The sequence below is a fragment of the Rhinolophus sinicus genome, linkage group LG04, assembly GCF_036562045.2.
Source record: "Rhinolophus sinicus isolate RSC01 linkage group LG04, ASM3656204v1, whole genome shotgun sequence".
In the NCBI taxonomy this organism is placed as follows: Eukaryota; Metazoa; Chordata; class Mammalia; order Chiroptera; family Rhinolophidae; genus Rhinolophus; species Rhinolophus sinicus.
The window spans coordinates 76,470,119-76,489,492 of NC_133754.1; the positions used below are offsets into that span (position 1 = coordinate 76,470,119).

Below are 19,374 nucleotides of genomic sequence, written 5' to 3' on the forward strand. Positions count from 1 at the left end.
CACATCCCGTGACTGATTTGTTTTATACCTGGAAATTTGGACCTCTTATTCCCCTTCATCTTTTCCCCCCTTTTTTTAAGTTTTCAATTACAGTTGACATTGAATATTATTTTTTATTAATTTCAAGTGTACAGCATAGTGGTTAGACACTTATATAATTTAAGAAATGATCCCCCTGACTAGTCTAGTATTCATCTGGCACAGTTATTACCATATTATTGACTATATTCCCTGTGCTTTATTTTACATCCCCATGACTATTTTATAACTATTAATTTGTATTTCTTAACGCCTTCACCTTTTTCGCCCTGTCTCCCAACCCCCCGCCCATCTATCACCCAAAAAAATTTAGTACCCATCTGACACCATACACAGTTATTACAATATTACTGACTATATTCCTTATGCTATACCCTACATCCCCATGATTACTTTGTAACAACCAATTTGTACTTCTTAATCCCTCCCCCTTTTTTACTCATTCTCAATCCCCCTCCCATCTGGCAACCATCAAAGTGTTCTCTGTATCTATGAGTTTGTTTCTGTATTGTTTGTTCATGTATTTTGTTCTTTAGCTTCCACATATAAGTGAAATCACCTTGCATCTGTCTTTCTCTGTCTGACATACTGCACTCAGCACAGTACCCGCCACGTCCATCCATGCCACCCCAGATGGCAAGAACATTCCCTTCCATGGCTGAGCAATATTTTACTGTGTATATATGTACCACCTCCTCTTTATCCATTCTTCCATCGACATATACCCAGGCTGCCTCCACATCTTGGCCATTGTAAACAGTGTTGCAATAAACATATGGATGCACATGTCCCTCGAAGTAGTGTTTTGGGTTTCTTTGGATAATTACCCAGAAATGTTGATTCTGAATCTTAATCTATTTTTTGGAGTAAAGATATAGGATAAGAAGGACTGGTATTATGGTTAGGTCATGTTATATGGTGTCTGAGTGATAGTTTATATATTCATATTTTACAGGAAAGTTCTTATTTAAAAATAAGGCTAGACAGGGATACATGGTATCCCCATTTTGCAGAAAAGAAAGCAGATTCAGAGATTAAGTAATAATAATACACTATTTCCATGTTTATTCATATGAAGAATAACTTCTTTATTTTATAAAGTAGCATGTTGTAATTAATAACTATGTTTGGAATCATGGCTTATACGCGTCAGTATTAGAAAGTTTCTGCCAAGGTAGAGAAGGCTGTGTGAGGATTATAATATATGACTGGGTGATATTTACTTCAGAAAATGATTAGCAGTTTTAGATCAAGAGTTAAACACACATATGTAACACATAGTAGATACTGAAATAATGTATATAAATGTGTAAGCGTAGAAAAATGTCTGGAAGGGACTCACCAAACTGATAATAGGGGCTAGTCATTTTTTTCCTTGATATACTTCTATGTTATTAAAAACATTTAAACTATAAATGATAACTTGGAAGGGAGGAAAAAGAGCATGTGGAAAGAGGAGTGAAGAAGTCAAAAAAAGAAAGACAGAAGAAGAAAAGGGATCCGTCAAAACATACCTGGCAGTCATTACCTTCAGGGTCTCCAGGGTGGTTCTTCTCCTGCACTACATCCCGTTTCCCCATCAGCCTTTTGCCTCTTCCTGTCTCCTTTCTTCAGACCTCAAGCCAGAAACGATCTCTCTCACTCTTGAACAGACCTTTTTGTGGTACTAGAAGTCCTTGTATCATTGTCTAATTTCCCCCAAGAAAGTGTTTCCTGACCATTGCAAATGTGAAGGACCCTGTCTGATCTTTAAAAAAAAATAAAAATTGTAGGCTCTGGCATCATAGTAGTTGAGCTTTCATTCATCAGTCTCTAAAGAGTACTTGGCATTCCTAAGGCTATCTGGACCCCTTACAGTGTCTCTGTGGCCCCAGAGGGTGCAGCAGCTCACAGGTGGAGAACGACCACCCCTTAAGATGACTCCCGCTACTGGTTAGGAGCTCTGGTCACGGCAAGGTGTGCTTACTATGTTGGAGGACAGCGTAGAGCAGGGCGCACAGCGGTGTCACATCTGCATACGTGTAAGTGCCACACAACACCCACGGACAGGCATGTCTACCCCCCACGCGTCGGGTCGCTGATGCCTGTAACTGGTAGATGCTGTGTGACGTTCCTAACAGTGCAGTTGGCAAAGAGATAAGTGAGTGGAATTAATCTAAAAAATAATATAGTTGGCTATACTTTAACAAGAAAAGAAAGAATATGGATATGGATAACACTATGGAAGTGAAACTGAACGGTGTGTCATTTCCACCAGAGCTGACACAAAACTGGCCTCTGTGCCCCGTCCTCCACTTCAGTTTATTCAACCAATACTCACCGAGCAGCTATTCCGCAGGGGCTCCTGGGGGATCGTAGGCCTGCACATTAGGCATTTTATTTGTGATGCTGTCTTCTAACATGCTCATCTGTCTGTCTGTCTTTTTCCCCAGGGCAGCGACGGTGCTCGCAGATCCACGCTGCTTGACAGTGATGAGCCCTTGGCATATTTCTACGATGACGTCAAAACCTTATACGAAGGTTTCCAAAGGGGCAGACACGTGTCAAGTAAGCATCGTACTGAGTTTGTATGGCTGGCACTTAATGGTTTCCATTCAGGAGTGGTATTTCTTTACAAAGGCACATTTGCTCACGACTTTTGCCTCCTTAGTCTCAATCATGTCTCCCCGTCTCGGGCCATAAGTTCTCCAGGGTGAGTCCCAAAGCTCACTGGCCCCTCTAGATAGATGTTCCCCATGGCAAAGGGGGTTCCATAGTCAAATATGTGTTCAGCGTGTTATTTATTTCATGGAGAATCACACGTACATTAGCTCATTATGGGCTCTCACTTTTCCTGTAGTCAAGAGACTTGTTTAATTGGGCCCAAGCCAACATTTTTCAAACTTAGTGACCAGGACTCTCATATCTTGAGAAACTGACACTGACATCCCAGGAAGCAGTGTTCCATCAGTGATACTGGAAATGGTGGCTCGTGGGACTGCCCTGAATCAGCAGTGGTGGCATCAGAGACCCTGTGATTCAGGCACTGTCTTCCTTCCCAGCCCCCTCCCTTCAGGCTTCAGGTGCACTCAAGTCACTGAGCTTGCCAAGCCACAAGCCCTGTTCTCTCTCATGACTTTGTGTGCTCTCCCCGTCGTAACGCCTCTTCTGTCCTACCCCCAGCCCACGGCGCTGCATATATTCTTCCTAATCTTGTAACACTCAGATCGCCTTTCACCTTTTCTGTGAAAGCTTCCTGGTCGCCCCGTTTCACCCCCCTACCTCCAAGTGAGACATTTCCCTTTCCCAGCATCCTGTACCTATTTCTGTAATACCCCTTTCAGGGGACAGGTGTTTCCCTGGCCATCTGTCCCTCCAGCAGCTGCTCTTTCAACAGGGAGGCCATCTCTTCTCTCAGCACCAACATAGAGCCTGGCACACAGAAGATGCTCCGTTAATGTGCCCTCAATGAAGGAGAGAATGCCCTCTGTTTCCCACTACTCCTCTTTTGGTTTTAGCCTCTTTAGTTTTGCTTTAGTTTCAGTTTCCCCTCTAAACATGGTCCTTGGGGGCCATGCGTCCGTTATTTAAATCTTCTGATGGTTAGCTTTTATTTTGCCACTGCTAGCGAGATTGTAATCTCCTTCCAGGCGAAGGACTGTGCTGTTGCTCTGTGCCCCACAATATGTTGCATGTGGTATGTACTCAAGAGGTGCCCACTGTTTTTCACTTGCTTCTGATAAAATGGGATTCTCAGTTCAGCGCGTTTGCCCCGATATCTCTGTAGCATATTCATGAAGCCTCACTCTGAAGGGAGAGCAGACTCACTCTGCTATATAATGTAATTTGTGAACTTCCGAGTCTTCTGAGTTGGTGTCAGGGTCGGTGTTTGTCTGTGAGGGTAAATAGAAGGTACAGATCATCCTAACATATGGCCACATGAACAAGTATATCCTATGTGTGTGTAGCAGTGCACATACATTTCTACATTGTTAGCAGTGGATAGGATTCGTTTAGGAGTAGGTGACTTGCATTATACTTGACTCTCCCCTGATGTTAAGACAGGTCTTGTAACTTTTTTTTTTTTTGGTCACTTTCTCTACTTTGAAAATGAAAGACTTATATGAATGTTTCAGAGAAGTTGAAGAAAAATAAGTTCAGTCTTCTTAACCTATACGGATTGAAGGGAGCTGCTTTGCAGGTTATTTTTTTTCTTCTTTCTCCGCCCCCTCCCTCCCACCTCCCCGCACAGGAGACTTTTATTCTAAGTTTTAATCTACCTAGGCTACCATAAGATTGAACTTTCACAGGAGAGCAAAAACCAGCACCTAGGCAGTTAGGAGTCTGTTGAATGGCAGGAAAAGCCAGTTTAGAGTTTTTAAACCTAGTATTTTAAAAGTATACGCAGGAAGCCGTTTATAAAGTTTGAGTTCCCTGTTTGTCAGTGGTTCTCATCCCCAGCTTCGCTTTAATGTCACCTGGGGAGCTTTTGAAAAATACTAAGGCCCAGGCCCATCCCTGTCCAATTACATCAAAAGTGTTGCTAGTAGGGCCTGGGTATAGGGTATGTTTTTTAAGTTCCCCAGGTGAGCATGGGAGTTTACTACACTGTTCTAGAGCTGGAATCTACAAACTTTTTCTGTAAAGGGCCCGATTGTAAATATTTTAGGCTTTTTTGGGCCCTGTGGTCTCTGTTACAACTGTCCAACTGCAGCCTTGGGTAATATGTAAATGAATGAGTGGGCTGTTTCCAATGAAAACTGTATTTACAAAACCAGGCGGCAAGCCTGACTGGCCTCTGCCTATAGATTGCCAATTCCTTTTGGCGAAGAATAAAATGGTATTATTTCATATAGCAAACATATGTTTTCCATCTGAAAACAACATCTGCTAGAACTTGTCATGTTTGGCCTGGTTTTTTGTGTTTTTTTTTTTTTTTTTTTTTTAAGCTATAAGTGATGTATAACATTATATTAGTTTCAGGTGTACAACATAATGATTTCATATTTGTATATATTGTAAAATGATCACCACGATGAGTCTAGTTAACATCCATCACCTCACATAGTTACAAATTTTGTTTTCTTGTGATGAGAAGTTTTAAGACCTACCCTCTTAGCAACTTTCGAATATACAATACAGTATCGTTAACTATAGTCACCATGCTGTACTATATTGACTACCACGACTTACTTATTTTTTAACTGGCAGCCTGGTCTTTATTATAGGCCCTGTGAATTGAAGAGGGTGTGAGAATCAGGCCCTCTTGGCACACTTTTCTGTTTTCGTCAGGACGGCCTTAGAGAGGGTCAAGGAGTCAGTGTGAAAGAGGGGGTTTGTACAGCCTGGGTCCTCCCCATCCTCGGGACTCATTCTCGAATGCACAAGCACATCCCATTTCTCTCCTCCTGGGTGTAATTCTGTGTAATAGGCCCAAGCTTGTCAGGGCCCCAGAAGGGACCTGCTGTGCTTTCCCTCCTGCATCCTCCAGGTCCCCAACCCAAATCTGAACACGTCAGCTGACACTCAAACCAAGAATGGTGAAGCCAGATGTGTGATGGTCTCAAAACAGAAATGTAGATGCCCCGTCAGATGGGAGACGTCAAAACATCCAACTTCAGATGTCCCATAGAAGGGGCTGGGTAGGCTCAGTATGACACAGAGCCCGCGTTTCTGGTTAGGAAACATTCTTGTGTGTGGTCAACTCTGATCGTCTAAACATGGCAGCTTTTTTCTCTTTTTTTTTAAAGGTGGACATAGCTTTTCCCTTCAACAACTACAAACTGAGCATGAAGTTAGCATGGGAGTAATCTGTAGAAAGAAACTTGCGTGATTCCAAATATAAATGATTTGGGCTTATATATATATATATTACTGTGGTGGCACTTAGTATAAATAATTAATATGGATTGTCTTTCTTTCTCATTAGTGGTACCTAAATTGGAATCAGGACACATTCTTATATTTCTTAACTTTTGCTTTCACAACTGCCCCCTTATTTTCCCTCATTTTGCATCTTTTCATCATGTTTGTTTCTCTGCAATCAAGATTGCATCCAGGTAATCAGAATTCCAGGTGATTCCTGATACCTTTAGCCATCAGGATTTGGGCACTTAAAAATTATATTTCCTTTTTTGCATTCTGAGTTAAAATGCTTTATGCTTCTCTAGAAATTTTTAGGGACACTTCTGAAAACCCATATCAAGATCTCGACTACTCAGCTACTGACTCCTTCCTAACCCGATAGGAGGTTAAAGAAGAATTCACAAATTTAGTGTCCTTAAAATTTGTATTTGCTTTCTCTCCTCTCATTTTCCTTCTGTCCTGTTGCTTTTAAGAAACAAAATAGGAGCAAATAAATGAGTAAAAAATCAGACCAAAACCCAGGGAGAAAACATTTCCAATCTGAACTTATTATTTCTAATCTGAGAACCGCTAGAGTTGACCAGATATTTTGTAGAATGAGGTAGAATACAAATTGGGATATTTGTGTATGTTACACCATTCTTTGTCTTTCCTTTTTTTAGATAATGGCCCTTGTTTGGGATCTCGAAAGCCAGACCAGCCCTACGAGTGGCTTTCATACAACCAGGTGAGTTTTCTGGCTGTGTGGACGCCTCATGTAAGCCGTAGTGCTTATCTGTCAGTTCTTGGTACCATAATTAATGTTAGGGTGGGAAGGTGTCCACAGCATATACGTGAGGACTTGCTCAGAGCTTTAGGACCAACGTGCAGCATCTGAATGGAGAAGGCTGACACAAAGATTTGGGGAAAACTAGTGAAGTAATTTAGCTGGTGGTTCAAAGCGTTTTATTTTGCAGCTGATACATATATACACTGTGAAGTAGAGTATAATTTTGAAGATAAAAATTCTAGAAATGAGCTTGAGGCAGGTGACTCTCCTCCCAGACCGTGTGGCGGGACAGGATAACTCTCGTCTCTGCCATGAGAGGTTCTAGAAGAATTTAGTAGTCCCCAATACAGAGCAATCCTCTCATTCTGTAGACGAGGAAAACACACTCCAGATCGGGACAGGACTTGCCCAAGGTCACCGCTGGTCAGTGGCAGAACCAGGACCAGAAGTGAGGTCCATGCCATCTGGTGCAGGGCTCTTCAGTGCGTCGTGACCAACTTGGGACCAGTGTGACATTTAGCCCCAGAGCAGCCGTAGAGAGCAGCACAGATGTTCAGAGACGACACCTGTGTTCTCTGTAAATTCAGAGGAAGCTGGAATCTGGGTGGTTTTACTCTTGTCGTTCCGCAGTCCCAACTATCCACCGCTGTAGCTGGTTAAATAGTACTTTGTGAATGGCAGGTACCAGTACATTTGCTGTGTATTTTTGTTTTGTATCGTGATCACAACAAATCGACTTCCTGTGCTTCTCCTGAGTCCTAGTAGAGCCTGAGGACCAGCAGGAGCAGCTGGAGTGTCAGTTTCGCTGCCTTTTGTCTCCAGCACAGCTGTCCAGGAAGTGGCTCCCTGCTCTAGGGGCAGGTAACCCTGTGGCATTGGAGAATAGAAATGAGCTTCCTCCTTCCAGGCTTTGTGTGAGCCTGTTTTCCGTCATTGGTGTGTTCTGGAGTGTGTATGTGAAGGTGTTGTCATTGGGAGCCCTACAGCCAGCTCTGGAGTACCGCTTTATTTATGTCCTCCCTAGAACGAAACATGCATTTTCTTCCCTCCCCCCCCACCCCCCTCCCCCCAGGATCAGCGAAATGCAAAAGGCTTTCTTGGGCCTTTCCCCACCTCCACCCTCCCTCCCTCCCTTCCTTCCTCCCTCTCTCTCTGGCAAGAGGCAAAACAGCATGGCCTACCTTGCTGGTAGAAGGAGTGAAGAGCTGTAGCCCAGGTGACTAGAGGGATTTCACTGTATTTATTTTGCCTTACCAGAGCCAAATAATTGTGTCCAAACAGTAGTTTTCAAGATCCCTCATTTTCACATGTGGTGCAAAAGCAGTTTGTGTATTGGACATATAACATTGCATCTTAGGGCCTCACAGAATCCTCAGTGCTTTCTGGATTACTTCTGTCATGTTACCCACAGTAATATATTCCCACATCACTTCTGTTGTATGTCGGCTGGAAAAGAGGACACGGCCATTGCAGATTGGGTTTTGCAAAGCAGATTGAAAAACCAGTGGGGTTTCTGAAGGTGTTAATCTGTGAATTCTACATTTTAGTCAGAGGCTGGTGAAGACAAAACCTGGACTTACCTGAAACCAACTTCAGATTTGTACATTTAAATCTTTTTTTTTTTTTCACTACCACAATGATTCTGACCTTTTGGGGGCTAGCATGCCCTTTGAGGTGTTTTGAAGAAAGTATGGACCCTCTTTCTAGAGATATAAATGTATGCATATTATCCCAGTAAGTTCTGCAAACCACTGCAGGCATTTCACAGGTTCCCATCCCTTAAATGCGAGCAAGAGTTGTGAAACAGTCCATGGGGTATGAAAGTAATAAGCACCTAATGTTATTCTTGCTGTCACCTCTCCAGCAGCTGTCGCTCCCATAGGCAGAGGGAAGGATGGCACCATGTGCCAGAACCAACAGGGTTCTGGGGCAGGAATAGGTGTGGCTTTATCTCCTACACATGTGGGTGGGAATTAAAGGTGCTCTTGAGAATCCATCAACTGAGAAGAAAGAAAAGAATTCCAAATTTTAAGATTTACGAAGCGTTTTTCAGTTAATTGGGGGTAAGAATGGGGAAGGGGCATAGAGGCAAATATATAATTCTGCCTAATTTTTATAAATCTACCTAGTTTTACTTCGTTGTAATAATAGTATGCATTTTTGTATTTATTTTACTTAAAATTGTTTCAAATATTCTAAGTTTGACATGGTTTTCATAATGACAGTATTTATTAGCTAGGTGGCATTTTCTCAGAGGTTTCCATCATGTACTTAACCACCCAGCCATTGGGCTTTTGTCTCATTGAGTTTTGTGGCTTTAGATAATTTTGAAATAGCTATCTTTGTACATAAAAGTTTTTAAAACCTCCCTCTAAGGTTGAATTATTTCCGAAGAATAACTTCTTAAGAAAGGAATTGGAGAGCCTAATGATAAGAGCTTGTTTCCTATTTTCTTTAAAGGTCTCCCCAAAACTCGCTGTTCCTGTGTTTATACCAATTGACCAGTTTCGGCTGTTTTGCTGCTCTTTATAAATACAAAAAAAAAAAAAAATAAAAATTCTATGTCCCTGTATTACTTTTATAATTTTGTAAGATTCTGTAAAACTGAGGTGTAAAATAGAACTGTCATTGCAACCTGCAGTTGTTGCTTTGCAGAAGGAATTGTGTGATCAGTTCTCTTAAGGGTGAACTCTGGTGAATCACACCTTGTGTTGTACAAAACTGTGTAAGTGAGGGAGTACCTGTTGGCTTCTGTGCTTTTTCTCTGTGTGGAGCTGCCTCGCGCCTGAGACCTTAGACTCCTCTCTCACCCAGTTCGCTTTGTCCTTGAGTCGGGCCTGACGCTGTTCCTGGTTTTCCTCCCACTTTAGGTTGCGGAAATGGCGGAGTGTGTGGGCTCAGCACTGATCCAGAAGGGATTCAAGACAGCCCCAGATCAGTTCATTGGCATCTTTGCTCAGAACAGACCTGAGGTATGAACCATGAGGCACCGGCTGCCCATGGCTTGGGGAGTTCTCAGAAAGAGCCAGTTAGGATTCATACCTGTCTCTGCTGGAGACCAAATGTTGTGGTCTGCTTTCTGCTGACAACATGGCTTTATGTTACTCTTTAGAAAGTTGCTCATGAAAACCCAAACCAGGGCCTGCTTAGCCTTAGGTGGGGGGGAAAAAAGAGAAATCACATTTTTTTTCTTTTTAATTATTGGTTTTGTTTTTTTAAACCAAGTCCTCAAACAAAATCCTTACAACAGATAGCTAACAAAAAAAGTCTTCTATTTAAGGGTGACCTTTACCTTTGTGAGTAGAAAAATAGCATTAATTAATTACAGAGAAACTAGGATACAGTTTTGTCAATAGCAAACTCACATCTTTCCTTTCTGAAAGGTATGAGTTTTCCCTCTGATCAGGTTACAAAGTTTAAAATACCCCAGACAGTGGGCAGAGTGCGTCACCTTGAACGGGACTAAATTTAGACGTGCAGGCTGTACTTTAGCTCTCTAGGCCCAGGCATGGTACTGCTGTAACCCATGGTATTAAAGTAAATTTAAACGAGACACTCTTTTGGAGGTATCGATTATAGTACTAGTGAATAAATTCATGGCATAGCTGGCTTGGAAAAGTTCAAGCCCCGGGCTTGAAGAAATTTTTAATCCTACTTATGTCCAAAAGACACGTTGGCTCAATCCCTGTGCTACTGACTGTTTTATAAATTAGAATAGTTCCTTAGAGTTTCATGTCCTGGTATGGGAAAAGCAGCATTTTCCACAGCTGGACCATGACTAGGCTCATAGAATTTAGTTTCTTTCAGTTGAAGTGAAACCCATTCAAAGGAACACACACAGAATTTTTGTGTTGGTAGAATTTTATAATGAATCTATAATTAGAACACACATTCCTTCCTTCAAGGAGGAGTTTCCTTCCTATATTTATCAGTTAGTTCAACACATGTTTATTGAGCACCTACTATATGCCAGGCACTGTGCAAGGCACCAAAGTACAACAGTGACTTGCATCCTCTTCATGAGGTACTGCATAAAGAAAGACAGCCTCGTAAGCTGATGCTTTCCCCGTAACATGCTAAGTGTGGACCAGAGGGCAAGAGAATTATGGGAGCTCAGGCAAAGAGGACTTCCTGGAGGTGGCAGCTGAGTGGAATCTTGATGGACGTGAGAGGAGAAGCCAAGGGAATATTCCACTCTCAGCAAGCAGCATGCCCGTGTTGGGGAATGAAGCATTTTAACCTGGGACAGCTTGGAGTGGCAGCATCAGGGGTGGGGAAGAGAGGACCCTGTGTGCCACATGTATCCTCCTAAGGAGCTTGGGCCTTACCTCCTGGCTGGTGGCTTGAAATTGGTTTTGAGGGAGAAGGGGGAGGGAGAAAAAAACTGTTGACTGGGTTGTACTCCCTTCCCACGGCAGCTATGCCTTTATCTGTGCTGTGTCAGACGTTGGCAGATTCAGAACTGCAGCTGGAGATAATGGGTCCCTCTGAGGATCTTGCCACATTTGCCTTGTAGGTAGATCAGCTGTTATGTGGCTGCTGAGTTTGGAGGCCAGTGACTGCAACACTGCTTTTCCTTTACCCCTTTTCTGGGGAGATTCTGCCAGAATGCGCTTCCTGTTAGACACGTGTGTCCCTCCTTCCCCTGTTCCTAGGCTACTGTCCACGGCTGCCAGCATGACCTTCCTCAGACCCCAAGGTCCCGTTTGGCTTAGACGCCCTCAGGGGCTTTGCACTGCCTGGGGACCAGAGACTCCTTCAGAGCCGGAGGCTTGTTCCTAGCCTTGCTGCTCTCCACTCCCTGCCAGGACATCCATGCCAGTCCAGGGCTCACTGACGGCCTCCCTGTTTCTGCTCCTGCAGCCCTGCTGTTGGGGTCCTTGCCTTTCTCTCTGTCTCTTCAAATTGTGCTGCTCTTGTAAAGGGCAAGCTCAGTTCCCTCCCCCACAGAGGTTGGCCATCTGGCTTTGAGTCAGTTCCCTCCCCTACAAAGGTGGCCATGGGGCTTGAGTCAGTCACTCTCTTGTATTGTTAATTATCTTTTCATATTCGCCTCAGTTGTTCAGGGCAATTGCACTTCCCTTTTAAGAAGAGGACAAGTGTTTTGTTCTCCTCATGAATCCCTCACAGTGCCTGGCATATAGCCCTAGATGTGCAAATGTTTATTTTGCTACACCTACTGTTTCCACTTTAGATCTAGAGTGTTGGTCTCCTTGTACTGATTCCATGATGACATCCCTTTTTCTCCCCAACCTTTCCTGTTTGTTTAGTGGGTGATCATTGAACAGGGATGCTTTGCTTATTCAATGGTGGTCGTTCCCCTTTATGACACCCTTGGAGCTGAAGCAATCACCTACATAGTCAACAAAGGTATGTTGTGTGCTTTGGGTGGAAATGGCCTCTTTATCCATTAGATATGGTGACTTTACATTTGCTTATATTTGATTTGATAGGGATTTTATATTTAAATGTGCATCTCCCTTTGTTTTTAATGTAATGTTTAAAATAACCTGGTGTCAGATATTATACAGTCAAGCTCTTAATATCCCAGAGCTTATTCCTTACTTGTATCTCTTCATTTCCAGCTGAACTCTCTCTGGTTTTTGTTGACAAGATCGAGAAAGCCAATATGTTATTAGACGGTGTAGAAAATAAGTTAACACCAGGCCTTAAAATCATCGTTGTCATGGACTCCTATGGCAGTGACCTGTTGGAACGAGGCAAGAAGTGTGGGGTGGAAATCCTCAGCATGAAGGCGATGGAGGTGAGTCCCTCTGCCCCGCCCACTTCTGGAGGGTTTCCCCGAGGTCACTTTAGCTCAAACGTGGTAGTCACTGTGACCTTCTGTCACACTGGTATTCAGTCCCACCTCTGGCCTGTTGTCTCGCAGCCCATGAGAGAGAGAAAGCAGAAACTGCTGCCTCACTGATGGAAAGAATCCTACTTGCATGCCCAGAGTTAATGCCTCACATCTTACAGGCTCCTTCTCATAAAGCTATTGAGCTGCACACATATTTATTCTAGAGCCCTGAAAAGCCACGCCAATAAATGTCAGAAATGTGAATTTCAGATGCAGACGAGATTTAAGTTTGTGCGTCCTTTTTTAGGATTTAATACCTTTTACTTACTGATTTGTCTCTAAACAGAGCCAGGTATGGGTATGGACACCTGCCCTCTTAGTCGTTTTCCCAGGTTGCTTTTGTAGTCCTGGTGAATTTCCAGCACAGATGTTTGACTTGGTTTATTTTCATATTAAATTTCTTCAGATTCACATTCATCACAACTTTAAAATTAATCATACTAGGAAAATGAGTGTGGCCCATATTTAAATTGGTTGTTTGACATCAGCTCGTGGAAAAAGCTGACTTTCCCTGTTGGCCTTAGGTTAGAATTCAAAGGAGTTGGCAGGAGGAGGGTCTTGTTATGTACACACCACAGGAAGTAATAGGCTCGATAGAGCAAGTCATTCTCTTTATGAAAATGTTTATAAATTTTCTCCTGGAACTGTTATAAATAGGGTTTTTAAATGTATTTATAGTTCTCCTTCTATAAAGAATTTGAGGCTACAAAGAAGGATCCATATAACCTTTCCTGGGAACTTAGAGTAGTCAGAGGGATATTGTCGTATGTTCTGACAGAGCCTTCTTCCTCATGCACGCGCGGTAGCACAGAACATGGATCCATAAGAGCTAATGGCTGTGCTGTATTGTTAAACTGGGTTTTTAACTATCTTTTTTACCTAGTATTTCCTCAATTTTATTTTTTACTTGTAATCCTCTTTCACCATAATTTAAGTTCTTTTTCCCTTATCTTTCCTCTTCTCCCTGATTACCAACCCCCCAACACAAACACACACACAGGAATTTTTTTGTCGTTTTTGACTGCTATGTGATAAAGAAGTAATTTTAAGATTAAAAAGTTTAGATGAGTGACTGAAGATTATAATATAAAGTTTATATTAAAATCTTTATTTATAAGACATTATTTTATACTTACCTATGTAATATGGTTCATATTTTGTTTTTAAATTTTTGTAAGCAAAATATTAAGTTTTAAGAAACAAATTGTTTGGCCTTGTAAAGAAAAAAAACAACCTATGTTTCTTGTAAAAATTGTTAAATATATTTCCAGTTGACCCCTCACATCTCTGTTGATTTCACTGTTGTTATCTGAACTCTTTTTTAGGTATAGTTAGTGTGCAGTATTCTATTAGTTTCAGGTATACAATAAAGTGGTTCAACATTTTTATACCTTACAATGTGAGGTATACCACTAATTATGGTAATCATCTGTCACTATACAAACTTATTTAAAATTACCTTTATGGTTGATCATGTGATCAAGTTTATATTACTGTATAGTTTATACAAGATCAAAAATAGAAACTGGTATTTGGAATTTTTACTTTTTTTTCAATATTTTATTATGAAAATTTTCAAACATGCAAACAAGTTGAAAGAGTTGTATAGTACACTGCCATATAGCCACCAAGAGGCTACAACTAACATTTTAATATATTTGATTTATCACATATCGATCCATCATTCTATCCCTCTATTCATTCATCGGTCTATCTTTTTATTTAATGCATTTTCAGTAGGGTGCATATTTTATCACCCTCAAATATTGCAGCATGCTAATCATTAACTAGAATTCAGGTTTTCTTCTGTTTATGGTTCTTTTTTTTTTTTTTTTGGCACTTGGAACCTATAGATGGTGACTTATTTATTTTTTATGATTCCTGGGCTTTTCCTGAATGATGACTTAAGACAGATTTCAGGCAGAGAAACTTTCTTGGCAAATAGTGCAGTAGTTTGGATAATGTTGTTCCCAATAAATTGAAAGCTAAATTGCTTATCACTATTGCTTTATTTTATTTCAATTTTGGAAGAATTCAAGATCTCAAGAATTTTGAGATAGATGTAAGAATTTCGAATAGATGAGTGGGAATTTAGATCTGATAAAGATTTTGAAAAAAAAATTGGTGGAGCTCTCATTGCTCTAGCTCTTAGTCGACTTCAATGTGGGCATCAGTGTTCCTTTTTTTAACCAGTGGTCTTTTTATAGATATAATTTAAAATGTGATTAAGATTAAAAACTGTTTAAAATTATATGCTGGGCAGAAGTTCACTGAGCCCTGAGCACATCCATCTAACTTCCATTTAATTCTAGGCTTGCTCAGTCCATTGCTCACTCAAACTGTTCAATTTTAATAGGAAAAGAATTGTCAATAGGTCATTTAAAAATTAATAGGTATCAAAGCAGTCATGGAGACTACCTTCATGTAGTAAAACTGAACAAGATCGGAATGAATCCTTGGTAGTATGTGGGAGCCAGCTGCTGGGAAAGGCTGCATGCACCTCAGAAATGAATCTGTCATTCTTAACTTTCACATCCGTTCAAAAGTGGCCTTAGATCTTCTATTGTGGCCTGTTTTATAATTTGCTGCTCCATGTGGGGAGTACAGATATTTGAGCCTCTAAAACTGCTAGCATTTAAATCTGGCCGACTGATCCTTCTTTCCAGACTGAAGATGTTAGTTATGCAGAATGAGGTGATCACATATGTTGGGTTCTCATTTGGGGAGGGATCTGAGCATCTGCAGGTGTCTGATGATGGTTAAGAGCTGGGCTTTGTTAAAGGCCATAACAGGAAGTGGGAGTAGGGACAAGACATACATCGTAAAAGACTTTGATTCCTGTCTTTTAAATAAATCCTGTTGCAAAGGCCAGTCCCAATACCATTTATATAGTTTTGTATTCAAGAGAAGACAACTAGAAAACAGCTTCTTAGAGCCAAGGATGAATTTTTTGGTTTGGGTTAAGTTGCCATAGTTCATTTAATTGGAAATATATGCTGTGTTTGAGCCAGCTTTTAGTGAATCCCTCAGTAAAGTCAGCTTAAAGTGACTTGATGTGACCTTATTATTTACATTTAGAAAATATCTCCATTTAAGTTTTTTTGTTTTTTTTTTCCCCCTCCTATAAGGACCTGGGAAGAGCCAACAGACGAAAACCCAAGGTAAGCATCCTGCCGCAGCCCTCTACGTAGTTTCCAATAGCTAGTCATCTCGGAGACTAGTAGAAATTTTGAGTGTTAGCTTATAGCTTACACTTTTCTATTCTAATTTATGCCTCCTTTTTAAATGTGCTATAGCCTCCAGCACCTGAAGATCTTGCAGTAATTTGTTTCACAAGTGGAACTACAGGTAAGCTTTGCAATGGAATTGCTTCTAAGTGGTATCTGGAAGTATATACTCCCTGTCCCCTTTTTAGGATGACTTATAAATGGACAGAACATAGAAGAGATGGAATTGATTAAGCACTATCTTCTTGTTACTGTATAAGACATTCTTAGAATCTGAGAGTGACATGTATTTTCCTCAAACATTTATTGAAGGTGATATTTCATCCATCTTCCTGAGACAGACTGTATCAGTGATTTACAGAAATATAAAAATTCCTGGTTTTTCTTCTCTTATTTCTACACACCCTCTAAAACTTGTCCATATTATTAAAAATTGTTTAAGATGATGTTTCATTTAAAGAATTGTAGATTGCTCAGGAAATTAATGTTATTCAACATTTGGCTTTCCTGGGTGTACCTAATACTAGAGGCATTTGACGCCCTAATTATGTAGGGTCCCTGGGTGTCCTTAATTTCTGTCATTCTTGGATGGAGTTTCTGTCCTGTAACATTATTGTGCTCATATGTGTTCCTCAGGCAACCCCAAAGGAGCATTGATCACTCATCGAAATGTAGTGAGTGATTGTTCAGCTTTTGTGAAAATGACAGAGGTAAGCTTTTGGCATATTGTCGTCTTTCTTCATATTCATTGGTTGGTGTTAGGCCTCAAGAATGAACGTGGTAAAGGCACCCCCACCATGTCAAGTCCATACTGTATTTGGAAAACTCTCTGAAACTTGAATGTGGTTTGTTCAAATAGTTTTCATTGTGGACCTAATCTCCAACTTCTGTTTGTGACCATTAAGTGAATTGACAGCATTTATTACAACTTTTACATAGTAAAACTTTATTTGGTGGCTGCCCTATAAATGTTTCCAGGAAAGGCCAAGGGAGAAATGACTCTTTTGTGCTTTTTATCTACTATTCCAGTGTAGTAAAAATAATTTCTTTAAGTTGACAATGAAATTTTAATTGATGCTGAAAATTTTTGGATTATTATTTACTGTGGTCAATTTGACTTCCATTTTATGAGAAGGATTAAAGCCTTGAATTTGAGTTGATTTCCTATAATCTTAAAGTTTGCTATCCAAGTGTCTTAGTCTGCTTGGGCTGCCATAACAAAATAGCACAGACTGAGTGGCTTAAACACTAAACATTTATTTTTTTCAGAGTTCTGGGGGCTAGAATTCCATGATCAAGGTGCCGACAAATTTGGTTTCTAGTGAGGGCTCTCTTCCTGGCTTGTGGGCAGCCACCTTCTCACTGTGCCTCACATGGCCTTTGCTCTGTGTGCACAATGAGAACAAGCGATGTCCTTGGTATATCTTCCTCTTGTTACAAGGATACCCGCCCAACTGGGTCAGAGCCCAACCCTTATGACCTCATTTAACCTTAATTACCTCCCCAAAGGCCCTATCTCCAAATACATTCACGTTGGGTTAGGGCTTCAGCATATGAGTGGGGGTGGGGAACACAATGCAGTCTATCACACTAAGGGTATATTTCAAATTTGCCTTTTAGAAAGTTACTATTGAACAATGTAACACCTTTCCCTCAGGCCCTTTGAGTTTTTACATAATTTGCTTTTGCAATCTCTGGGAGGGTTCTGTTTGTGGCGGGATTCTGTGCTGATTTTGGAGAATGGGCATCTTTGAAGGCCGATCTCACACTTATATTTACACTCTCTTAATCCCAAATACTTTTTTTGGTATATACTGTCTAAACAGAATTCAGCATTTAGTACTTTACCAAAGTGAAATTTTAATTTTCTAATTGGCCTTCAAATAAAATTTCAAATGCATTAATGGCTCATTGAGACAAATGATTACAAAGGTTTGTTTAAAATTAATTCTCGGGCATTCTCAAATTGGTTAAACTTCTAATCATGCTAGTGCACCAAATCAGAAAGTTGAAAAGTATAGATACAACTGAGTCTGATTCTCATTATGTAACAATTTCCTACAAAGAAGTACTCGTTGGCATGCAGATCACACTTGAATAAAATTAATCTAAGATTATGGCAGGTTCAGGCTACATCACATGCTTCTGGGGCTGCTGTGTTTGCTCAGGACTGGTGCTTTCACCTGTGATCACATTATTATGAAGTATGGCCCAGCTGTGGGGAGAGGGCGGGCACGGCAAAGGAGAGAATGTATCACTGCCTAGGCAACCTGGCAGTGTCTTCGTTTCTTAGTTGGTGCGGCAGCAGCTGCTGTTGACAGCTTCTGTTTCGGCCAGAATTCTTTATGTTAATAACATGAACAGTCCCTGCAAGCCCTCATGTTCCTGACCATAAGTAAAGCCTGTTCAGAGCCATAAAATGGAAACCAGATATTTGTATTTAATCTAGATGCAGACCTGTCATGATCAGTATTTTATAGGAGAACAAATCGGCTGGTGCCAGATCAGAGCTTGCATTAAACAAATTGTTTTTTTCATGGGTAAAGTAGGGACTTACGGTAAAGATGTTGATCAAACTGAAATATTCAAGATCCACTTACTCCATAAATAGACAGAGCTTGGAAATCCAATTTCTCTTATCTTTTCTCCCCCTTTCCCTATACAACATAATATGCTACCTTATGTTGGACTGGATCTTATATTTCTTACTTTGGGTCAAAATGAGGTTGCTTGGCAGTGGGGTACTATAATTCTGAAATGCTAAATGGCTAGAGCACATGATCCCTTAATATCCCCATTTGGGCAAAATTTTCCTTATTTTGACCAAAGTCCTGAGTGGATTGACTTTGTTGTTAGAAATGACCTCCACTCTATTTGAATAATTAAAGTGCTGCTTTTCATTTCCTTCTTTGGTGAGGAAAAAGTACAGATCGTAAGCAAAAGCTGTTTCTCCTTAGTGTTAAGGTATTATGTGCTCTGAAATAAAGTGGGAAATTACTGGAAATCTAAACGCTTTTCTGCTTTGCTGGTGTCTTTGCTTACAGAATACTGTCAATCCTTGCCCAGATGATACTTTGATCTCTTTCTTGCCTCTTGCCCATATGTTTGAGAGAGTTGTTGAGGTAAGGCATTGATTTTTGTTTTTCTTCCTTGCTTGTTTGTTTGTGTTCTGCTAAGTTGTTGTGTTTTACAGAAAGCACTTGCCCTGAATGCCAGTGACACACACATTTCGTTTTTACCACTTGCACACATGTATGAGCAAATCATGATGGTAAGTTTGATGTGTACACTGTCATCCCTTATTTAATTCTTTGCTGAGCCCCATTTTAGAAATGGTGCTAATTATTTCAAAGAGCATAATTTTTTTCCTGAGTCTGGATACTTGAACTTTAATCATTCATTTTTAATTTAGAAGCTCAAAATTTTGAAGGATATGAAAGTGGATATGACTCCAGAAAGATGAACTGTGAAAGCAGAATGTTTGTGAATACCATTCTGTAAAGCCTAATGAGGCTTCTGCTCCATGAAGAGTCTCTATTTTTGGTTGTGCTTGTTCATAATGCACAAGTTGGCTTAAGACTAATTTTTTTCACCAAAATTTTAAGTGACCTTTGAAAAGCAGGATGATCTTTATT

At 40.7% G+C, this 19,374-nt stretch overlaps 1 protein-coding gene across 10 annotated transcripts in view; it reads left to right on the forward strand.

Moving 5' to 3' along the window:
- Positions 1-19,374, forward strand: part of ACSL1 (acyl-CoA synthetase long chain family member 1) — a 68,834-nt gene that overhangs the window by 30,956 nt on the left and 18,504 nt on the right. For 5 of the 10 annotated variants that reach the window (XM_074329839.1, XM_074329842.1, XM_074329840.1 and 2 more), the window contains exons 3-11: positions 2,472-2,586; positions 6,546-6,610; positions 9,523-9,624; positions 11,923-12,022; positions 12,238-12,416; positions 15,641-15,673; positions 15,809-15,860; positions 16,376-16,449; positions 18,784-18,861. In XM_074329839.1, coding sequence (XP_074185940.1) covers positions 2,472-2,586; positions 6,546-6,610; positions 9,523-9,624; positions 11,923-12,022; positions 12,238-12,416; positions 15,641-15,673; positions 15,809-15,860; positions 16,376-16,449; positions 18,784-18,861 — 798 coding nt within the window. Of the gene's footprint in view, positions 1-2,471; positions 2,587-6,545; positions 6,611-9,522; positions 9,625-11,922; positions 12,023-12,237; positions 12,417-15,640; positions 15,674-15,808; positions 15,861-16,375; positions 16,450-18,783; positions 18,862-18,932; positions 19,011-19,374 lie in introns of all 10 variants that reach the window. The other 5 variants (XM_074329837.1, XM_019736129.2, XM_074329835.1 and 2 more) reach the window with 2 other exon arrangements.